Here is a 10,004-nt window from a genome sequence, read left to right as displayed (position 1 = left end):
GCGGGGACGGAGGCGGAGCTGGTCGTCCCTGGCCGGGACGAAGCCTCCTGAGGTGCCCTGCTTCGGTTCTCCGGGGTAAAGTTCGTTTGACGAAAGATTGTCCGTTTCCCTGGTAAGGTTACCTGTCTCAATCAGGTACGATTCTGTCTTCCGGACTCATTGAGACCCTCAGTGTAAAGTGGCAGATGGTCTAGCCCGGCGGAGGCACCAGCTGAAGACCGCGCGCTGCACCGACACCGGGAGTGACGGGCGGGCCGCGCACGCATGCGCAGAGACGCGGCATGGGCGCGGGAGCCGCGGAACTCCTACCCAAGGCCTTCGCAGGTGAGGAGGGGGCGGGGCAGGACCGACCTCCCTTGCCATGATAACCACCTTCGCAGCGGGCTCCCAGACCGTTGGCCCCGATTGTCTAGAAAATAGGGGGTCTCAGGAGCTCCGTTTTAGCGTTTATATATCCCAATTCCAGTTAAGCCACTTCCAGTGTTTTTTGGCCATTGTCAGTGTACAAGTCTTCTACCTCTTCCAGACCATGTTATTGCAATAGCAGCAAACGTGTTGGGAGGCCTCACAGTTCACCGTGGTTTTTCTGGCCTCTGGCAGATGGCTCCTTCCTAGCGAGCTGTGGAGCTTAAAGTCTTTTGGACACTTGATTCTATTCAATCCAGTGTCAGACCAGGTACCTACCCTGTCCATAAGTCGTCTTATGAGAAGACTCCTTGAGATGATGCAGACTCTCGGTGCAGTTTATAATCGGCTGGAGGTATAGACAGTTAAGCAAGCCTCCTTTTTTTACAGTGCCCACCCCTAACCATTTTGCTTACACCTTGTTATGGGACTTGGTTAAATTGCTTAACCTTCCGGACCTACGTTTTGTTATTAAATGAAAAGATTGGATTAGATGATCTCTAAGAATTTTCCGCTTGTAAAATATATGGTTAGTGAGGGGGGTAGAATCCAGATTTTATCTGTCTATCTATCTATATATTTTTTCTTTTTTTTTTTTTTTGAGACAGAGTCTCGCTCTGTTGCCCAGGCTGGAGTATAGTGGCGCGATCTCGGCTCACTGCAACCTTCACCTCCCGGGTTCAAGCGATTCTCTTGCCTCAGCCTCCCAAGTAGCTGGGACTGCAAGCGCCCAGTTAATTTTTGTATTTTTAGTAGAAACACGGTTTTGCCATGTTGACCAGGCTGATCTCAAACGCCTGATCTCAGGTGATCCGCCCGCCTCGGCCTCCCAAAGTACTGGGATTACAGTCATGTGCCACCGTGCCTGGCCCCACAATATATTAACACTAAACTTCATCAACTTCCATTTTTCTGCCCACATCAGTGAAATATAGCTATAACAATGCAGCTGGTGCCTGGCGCGGTGGCTCACCCCTGTAATCCCAGCACTTTGGGCGGCCGAGGCGGGAGGATCACAAGGTCAGGAGTTCGAGACCAGCCTGACCAACACGGTGAAACCCCGTCTCTACTAAAAATACAAAAATTAGCCGGGCATGGTGGCATGCGCCTGTAATCCCAGCTACTCAGGAGGCTGAGTCAGAAGAATCGCTTGAACCTGGGAGGCGGAGTTTGCAGTGAGCCGTCACACTACTGCACTCTAGCCTGGGCATCAGAGCGAGAGTCCGTCTCAAAAAAAAATAGAATGCAGCCAGGCTGGGTGCGGTGGCTCACGCTTGTAATCCCAGCGTTTTGGGAGCCTGAGGCAGGCAGATCACCTTATGTCAGGAATTCGAGGCCAGCCTGGCCAACATGGTGAAACCCCATCTCTACTAAATATACAAAAATTAGCCAGGGTTGGTGTTGCACACCTGTAATACCAGCTACTCAGGAGCTGAGGCGGAAGAATCACTTGAACCTGGGAGGCGGCGGTTGCAGTGAGCCGAGATCGTGCCATTGCACTCCAGCCTGGGCAACAGAGTGAGACTCCGTCTCAAAAAAAGAAAAAAAAGAATGTGGCCGGGCACAGTGGCTCACCTCCATAATCCCAGCACTTTGGAAGGCAGAGGCTGGCAGATCATTTGAGCTCAGGAGTTGGAAACCAGGATGGGCAACATGACGAAACCCCATCCCTACAAAAATACAGAAATTAGCCAGGTGTGGTGGTGCACGCCTGTAGTCCCAGCAACATGAGAGGCAGAGGTGGGAGGATCGCTTCAGCCCAGGAGGTTGATGCTGCAGTGAACCATGATTGTGCCACTGCACTCCAGCATGGGCAACAGAGCAAGACCCTGTCTCAAAAAAAAAAAAAAAAAAAAAACTGGGTGCAGTGGCTCATGCCAGTAATCCCTGGGAGGCCAAGGCGGGTGGATCACCATGTCAGGATATCCAGAGCAGCCTGGCCAACATGGTGAAAACCCTTCTCTACTAAAAATACAAAAAAATTAGCTGGGCATGGCTCTGGAGGCGGAGGTTGCGCTTGAACCCTGGAGGCGGAGGCACCAATGCACTCCAGCCTGGGCGACAGAGACTCTGTCTCAAAAGGAAAAAAAGGGGGGAAAAAAAGGACAATGTTGACAGCAGCATTCAAAAGAACTGCCCCTTGTTGTACTTGTAAATTCATGCCGTATCTTATACCTTATTGCTAAAAATAAGAAATTAACTGATAATACAACTTTGTTCCACCTATATTTGTTGTCGTTTTATAGATCATTGCTAGGAAGAACTCTGGGTACAATAATGAATACAACATACGTAATGATGGCTCAGATCTTAAGATCTCAGCTGATAAAGGCTACAGTGATTCCTAATCGAGTGAAAATGCTTCCATATATTGGTATCATTAGAAATAGAATGATGTCAACCCATAAATCCAAAAAGAAGATCAGAGAATATTATAGGCTGCTGAATGTGGAAGAAGGATGCTCTGCAGATGAAGTCAGGGAATCTTTTCATAAGCTTGCCAAGCAATATCATCCTGACGGTGGCTCTAATACGGCTGATTCTGCAACATTTATAAGGATTGAAAAAGCTTATAGAAAGGTGCTCTCCCATGTGATAGAACAAGCAAATGCCAGTCAGAATAAAGAAGAAGAAGAAGAAGATGTAGAAAAATTCAAATATAAAACACCCCAACACCGGCATTATTTAAGTTTTGAAGGTATTGGTTTTGGGACTCCAACTCAACGAGAGAAGCAATATAGGCAATTTAGGGCAGACCGTGCTACTGAACAAGTGATGGAATATCAAAAGCAGAAACTACAAAGCCAGTATTTTCCTGATAGTATCACTGTTAAAAATATAAGACAGAGCAAACAGCAAAAGATAACTCAAGCTATAGAGCGTTTAGTGGAGGACCTCATTCAAGAATCCATGGCAAAAGGAGACTTTGACAATCTCAGTGGGAAAGGAAAACCTCTGAAAAAGTTTTCTGACTGTTCTTACATTGATCCCATGACTCACAACCTGAACCGAATACTGATCGATAACGGATACCAACCAGAATGGATCCTTATGCAAAAGGAAATCAGTGATACTATTGAGCAACTCAGAGAGGCAATTTTAGTGTCTAGGAAAAAACTTGGGAATCCAATGACACCAACTGAACAGAAACAGTGGAAACATGTTTGTGAGCAGTTTCAAGAAAACATCAGAAAATTAAACAAGCGAATTAATGATTTTAATTTAATTGTTCCCATCCTGACCAGGCAAAAAGTCCATTTTGATGCTCAGAAAGAAATTGTCAGAGCCCAGAAAATATATGAGACCCTTATAAAAACAAAAGAAGTCACAGATGGAAACCCAAATAACCTTGATCAAGGAGCAGGAGAGAAAACACCTGAAATCAAGAAAGGTTTTTTAAACTGGATGAATCTGTGGAAATTTATTAAAATACGATCATTTTGATGTTTACCAGCATAAATCATTCTTAGTTCCACTGACACTTAACATGGAAAATGAGATTTATTGCTATATTAATTTAAGAACTGTGCCATTGTACTTTTCACAAAACTAATCACATACCAAATGATGTGTGAGACACCTATCAGGTTTGTCCTGAGGATATAGCAAGAAAATAAAAGAACCTTCTAAAGAAAATAATTTAGTTCATTCCAGTGTTAAAGTGTCAGTCATCTAGTGAAATGAGCTAGGATCAGGTTTCTGACTTAGGAATCATACACGAATTCCAAAAGTTTTAGTGCAGCTTTGGCTGTAATAACTAAAAAGCAGTCAGTGTTGCCGTTTTCAAACATAGGTACTTAACAACAGGGAAACCGAAAAATATGTTATCAAAAGTCACAAAACTTAAGTGTAATGAAATTTAACCAATTAAACCTCCAGATGATTTTTTTTAAACACGTTTGCTGGATTTATACCCCTGAGCTTATTAAGGCTCAAAACTGTTCCAAGACTTTTGCGACACTCTCCATATGGGTGGAAATACTAAGATCAGGAAATTAGCCTACTGGAATTACTGCACTTTTCTTTTTATGAGGGCCTCCCCTGTGGGTACTGAATGAAAACCACACCAACCATGCAGATTCTACTTCTTCCTGTCTAACTTGATGGTTTATTGGCAGCAGAAATCAGTGAAGCTAGTTGATTTAGCAATTCTAGAAATAAACTCCAGTGTCCACTTTTTTTTTTTTTTTTTTTGAGATGGAGTTTCACTCTTGTTGCCCAGGCTGGATTGCAATGGTGCAATCTTGGCTCACTGCAACCTCTGCCTCCTGGGTTCAAGTGATTCTCCTACCTCAGCCTCCTAAGTAGCTGGGATTAGAGGTGCCTGCTACCACACCCAGCTAATTTATATATATATTTTTTAGTAGAGATGGGGTTTCACCATTTTGGCCAGGCTGGTCTTGAACTCCAGACCTCAGGTGATCCACCCGCCTTAGCCTCCCAAAGTACCAGGATTACAGGCATGAGCCACCGTGCCGGTACAGTGTCCACTTTTTTTTTTTTTGGAAATGGAGCTTCACTCTCATTTCCCGGGCTGGAGTGCAATAGCACAATCTCAGCTCACTGCAACCTCCGCCTCCTGGGTTCAAGCGATTCTTCTGCCTCAGCCTCCCCAGTAGCTGGGATTATAAACATGCGCCACCATGCCCGGCTAATTTTGTATTTTTAGTAGTGATGGGGTTTCTCTACAGTGTTCACTTTTTAAAAAGTGTGAGTGTATTTCTCACCTTTCAGGAGGTGATAAAAATCCGTGGGCTCAGTAGCAATGTAAAATTTCACTTCTAGCTTCATCTTTTATCAGAGATTGAAATGTTAGATTTCCATAAATCTACCCTAAACCTCCCTATGTCTTGAATCAGACTTCCCAGTGACTTTGTAGCCATATGACGATTCTAACTTAATTGCCTCACAGACCGAATTTCCTGTCTTAGCGACCCTTTGATAAACAAAGACAAGATGTCTGAATTTCCTGCATCTGCATCTTTGGCAAATGATGAGGTTGATACTAATGAGATAGTTGTGTCTCATCTGCTTTCAGAAAATCTGACTTTTTAGGTTTGGATAATTGCTTTTGTCACACAGAATTGGCAACTAGAAGAATGTGAAGTGTGCTCAAAGAGGCCGGTGTGTTTCCTTCTTTAATCCAGAGTCTTGTTACAGAAGTGGTTCAGAAGTGAGGTACTCACCACCTGCATTTGGAAGCACGTGTTATTTTGTACAATGCATGATAGTTAAAACAACAAACAAAACTACACCTTCAAAGGGTGGGGCGCAGTGGCTCACGCCTGTAATCCCAGCACTTTGGGAGGCCCAGGTAGGCATATCATGAGGTCAGGAGATTGAGACCATCCTGGCTAACACGGTGAAACCCTGTCTCTACTAAAAAATACAAAAAATTAGCCGGGCGTGGTGGCGGGTGCCTGTAGTCCCAGCTACCTTGGAGGCTGAGGCAGGAGAATGGCGTGAACCCAGGAGGCAGTGCTTGCAGTGAGCTGAGATCGAGCCACTGCACTCCAGCCTGGGCCAAAGAGCCAGACTCTGTCTCAAAAAAAAAACAAAAAAAACAAAACTACACCCTCAAAAAGAAATTTTGGGCCTTTAGCTTAGATGCTGCAGCATTAATTGGCATAATATGTGATTATTTTATTGAATAAGTTGTCATTTGACTTCTACAATGATAGCATCACTGTAAATAAAATTGTGAACAGTATGGAATGTTGCTTAATAAGAGCTATAGTTCCAAAAACATTTTAGAAGGCAGTAGTTTTGTGACTTTTGTTAAAAGTAGGAATTAGAGGCTGGGCGCGGTAGCTCATGCCTATAATCCCAGCAGTTTGGGAGGCCGAGGCGGGCAGATCATGAGGTCAGGAGCTCAGGACCATCCTGGCTAACACAGTGAAACTCGTCTCTACTAAAAATACAAAAAAAAGTAGCCAGGCGTGGCGGCGTGCGCCTGTAGTCCCAGATGCTGGGGAGGCTAGCAGAATGGTGTGAACCCAAGAGGTGGAGCTGGCAGTGAGCCAAGATCGTGCCACTGCACTCCAGCCTGGGTGACAGAGCAAGACTCCATCTCAAAAAAAAAAAGTAGAAATTAGATGTAAGAGGCTTAACTGCATTACAGCAACATAGATGAACAAAACCATTTTCCATACTGGTCCATGAGAAGGTAAAGTTACCAGAAAATGTCAGTAAATTTTTAATTTCAGCACAGTGCACTTTATGTTTGTAAATGTTGTCTATGTTAATAAAGTTATTATAATGATTATTCAATAGTCCTTTGTTATAATGGTAATAATATTTTGGGCTAGGCACCTAATTTTTCTTGTGACAGAGTTTTTCTCTTGTTGCCCAGGCTGGAGTGCAATGGTGCAATCTTGGCTCACCACAACCTCTGCCTCCTGGGTTCAAGAGATTCCCCTGCCCCAACCTCCTAAGTAGCTGGGATTACAGGCATGCGCCACCACACCCGGCTAATTTTGTATTTTTAGTAGAGATGGGGTTTCTCCATGTTGGTCAGGCTGGTCTCGAACTCCCCACCTCAGGTGATCCGCCCGCCTCAGCCTCCCAAAGTGCTGGGATTACAGGCGTGAGACACCGCACCCAGCCCTAAATGCTAAATGCATTTTTTTAAAAAATCTTTTTGATTGGCCAGGCACGGTGGTTCATGCCTGTAATCCCAACATTTTGAGAGACCAAGGCAGGAGGATTGCTTGAGCCCAGGAGTTTGAGACCAGCCCGGGAAACATGGTGAAACTCTGTCTCTACCAAAAAAAAAAAAAAAGCCAGGTGTGGTAGCACATTCCTGTAGTCCTAGCTACTTGGGAGCCTGAGGTGGGAGGATTGCTTGAGCCCAGGAGGGCAAGGCTGCAGTGAGCCCTGATCACACCACTGCACTCCAGCATGGGCAAGAGTAAGACCCTGTCTCAAAAAAAAAAAAAAAACGAAAAACAAATCTTCCAGGCTGGAGTACAGTGGCGCGATATTGGCTCACTGCAACCTCCTGTGTCCCCCGGGTTCAAGCGATTCTCCTGCCTCAGCTTCCTGAGTAGCTGGGACTATACAGGTGCCTGCCACCACACCCAGTCAATTTTTTATTTTTAGTAGAGACGGTTTCACCATGTTGGCCAGGGTGGTCTCGAACTCCTGACGTCGTGATCCGTCCTCGTCGTCCTCCCAAAGTGTTGGGATTACAGGAGTGAGCCACTACTCCCAGCTCAGGTAATGTTTTTATAGCAGTGTGAAAATGGACTAATATAGTACCCCAACATAAGAGTTTTGAGGAGACATAATCACTCAGACCATAGCACCCACGATAACGCTGATCCTCCAGTTCCATGAGCCACAGAATCCTCCTCATTATTTAAATCAGTTTGAGATGTTTTTTTCTGTTACTTATAACTGAAAGAGACCAACTGACAAATGTATCCACTGTCTTCAGGGTCTAGATGGGGAAAGAAGTGTTTCCTCTTCTGCTGGAGTCAAATTATCTTCCAGGCCTTAGTTTTTTGTTTTCCATCTAAAGATCAATCTTTTCTCCTAAATGACTGACACTGAGTAGCCATCCTTTCAGGAGAGAGTCCATTTCAGACCCACAGGAAGTATGACCTTAGTCTTAAGACAGCTTTATCAAAATACAACAGTTCTAATAGCTGCCTAAGACTTATTCAGATGAAGTCTTTTTGCTATATAACCACATAAGCATATGGAGAAAGAGAATATTTTGGGAAGTACCTGTTTATGCAACATGTTTTAGCCTTTCAGATCGTTCCCATGATACACATTTGGCTTGTACACTCAAAAGATGGAAGTCAATACCACTCTATCAGAAGTTCATGAAGCAGCCCTGAGAGAGAACCAACTAGAACCCATGGGGCATAGCATGAAGGACAGCCTGGATTGTTCCTTTCTCTTAATAGACTTGTACCACCTGGACTGCATTTTCTGTCCAGTTTTAGGTGAAGTAGATCTTTCAGAACCCATCCTGGCCCAAACCTGAAAATGGTCCTGAAGTCACAATGTCTCCAGAATCTAGGAGAGCCTCTCTGAAGTGCTTAGGTAACAGGAATTTAACAAAATATATGCTTCAGTAGCTACATGGTGGAACTGAAGCAGAAAATTGTGTTTTTTTGTTTGCTTGTTTTTGTTTTTTTTGAGACAGAGTCTCACTCTGTCGCCCAGGCTGGAGTGCAGTGGTGTGATCTCGGCTCACTGCAACCTCTGACTCCTGGGTTCAAGCAATTCTCCTGCCTCAGCCTCCTGAGTAGCTGGGATTACAAGTGAGCGCCACCACACCTGGCTAATTTTTGTATTTTTAGTAGAGACGGGGTTTCACCATGTTGGCCAGGCTGGTCTTGAACGCCTGACCTTGTGATCCGCCCCCTCGGCCTCCCAAAGTGCTGGGATTACAGGCTTGAGCCACCACGCCAGGCCATGTGTGGTATATTTTAAAGGCTGATTTACAATTCTACCAAAGACTTGACAGTGAAATGTTGACATCAGCAACTTAATTCCAATATCTTTCTTTTTTTTTTTTTTTGAGACAGAGTCTCACTCTGTTGCCCAGGCTGCCTAATAAACCAGTCTGCCCTTTGGGATGCCTCCCCCACCCCACTCCCAAATAAGTGATGAGATTTGGAAACTTCTAATTGTCCCCTAATATCTAGTTTTCCTTCCTTAGTACTGAAACCCCATTTTCCAGGCTTCTTTGCAATTTGGTGTAATCAAGTGACTATTTTAGTAGTAGAATGAAAACAAAAATGGTACATGCAACCCCTGCCCCTTTCAAAAGGTTCTTAAAGAGAGGAGAGTGTTCCCTTCTGTATCCTCTCTTCTGGTGGAATGCCAGCATTGTGACATATTTCAAAAGTAACTTATTCAGCACCTATTTATTGAACATCTAGATCCTACCCCATATATAAGAGCTATAGGAGAACATTATCCAGGATGGCATTTTTGGTGATAATTCCATGATACAAAACCTTTAACTTCATTATACGTCAAGTAAAATGCTTTTTAGATTTCCATTGATAATTACTTGGCTGGGCACAGTGGCTCACGCTTGTAACCCCAGCATTTTGGGAGGCGGAGGCAGGTGGATCACCTGAGGTCAGGAGTTCCAGATCAGCCTGGTGAAATCCCGTCTCTACTAAAAATACAAAAATTAGCCAAGCATGGTGGTGTGCACCTGTAATCCCAGTTACTGGGAAGGCTGAAGTGGGAGGATCGATTGAACGTGGGAGGTAAGAGGGTGCAGTGAGCCAAGATCACACCACTACACTCCAGCGTGGACAACAGAGCAAGACCCTGTCTCAAAACAAACAAACAAAGCACCCAAAATACAAAAGGTCAATGTTTTGACGAACGGAGGCAAGATGGTGCATTTCCGGGTTTTTCATCACCAACTTTTCCCCGTGTGCGCGAGGATGCAGCTGGCGCCGGGGAAGGTGCAGACCAACCAGGCATGTGCCAGGTGATGTCAATCCGAAGAGATTAAGATTTACCTGGTGGCACCTGCGGCGCCTTCCCCCCACTCCCCTGACGCGTCCGTGCCCCGCCTATTGCCCTTCCACTCCTAGAAAAGCCACTCCCGGCAGACGCAC

At 44.9% G+C, this 10,004-nt stretch overlaps 1 protein-coding gene across 2 annotated transcripts; it reads left to right on the top strand.

The window, feature by feature from the left end:
• The first annotated feature begins 5 nt into the window (after positions 1 to 5).
• Positions 6 to 4,299, top strand: DNAJC28 (DnaJ heat shock protein family (Hsp40) member C28). Of its 2 annotated transcripts, none has more exons than XM_033232381.1 (2): positions 6 to 324; positions 2,652 to 4,299. In XM_033232381.1, exon 2 carries the CDS (start codon positions 2,683 to 2,685, stop codon positions 3,847 to 3,849), a length of 1,167 nt encoding a protein of 388 aa, XP_033088272.1. In that variant the 5' UTR covers positions 6 to 324; positions 2,652 to 2,682; the 3' UTR covers positions 3,850 to 4,299. The 2 variants fall into 2 exon arrangements, with proteins under 2 accessions (XP_033088272.1, XP_033088273.1); XM_033232382.1 differs by lacking the exon at positions 6 to 324 and adding an exon at positions 332 to 760.
• Positions 4,300 to 10,004: the final 5,705 nt, after the last annotated feature.

This window comes from Trachypithecus francoisi, unplaced genomic scaffold (assembly GCF_009764315.1).
Source record: "Trachypithecus francoisi isolate TF-2019V2 unplaced genomic scaffold, Tfra_2.0 Lachesis_group14, whole genome shotgun sequence".
Classification (NCBI taxonomy): Eukaryota; Metazoa; Chordata; class Mammalia; order Primates; family Cercopithecidae; genus Trachypithecus; species Trachypithecus francoisi.
This window is presented reverse-complemented; position numbering and strand designations above follow the sequence as displayed.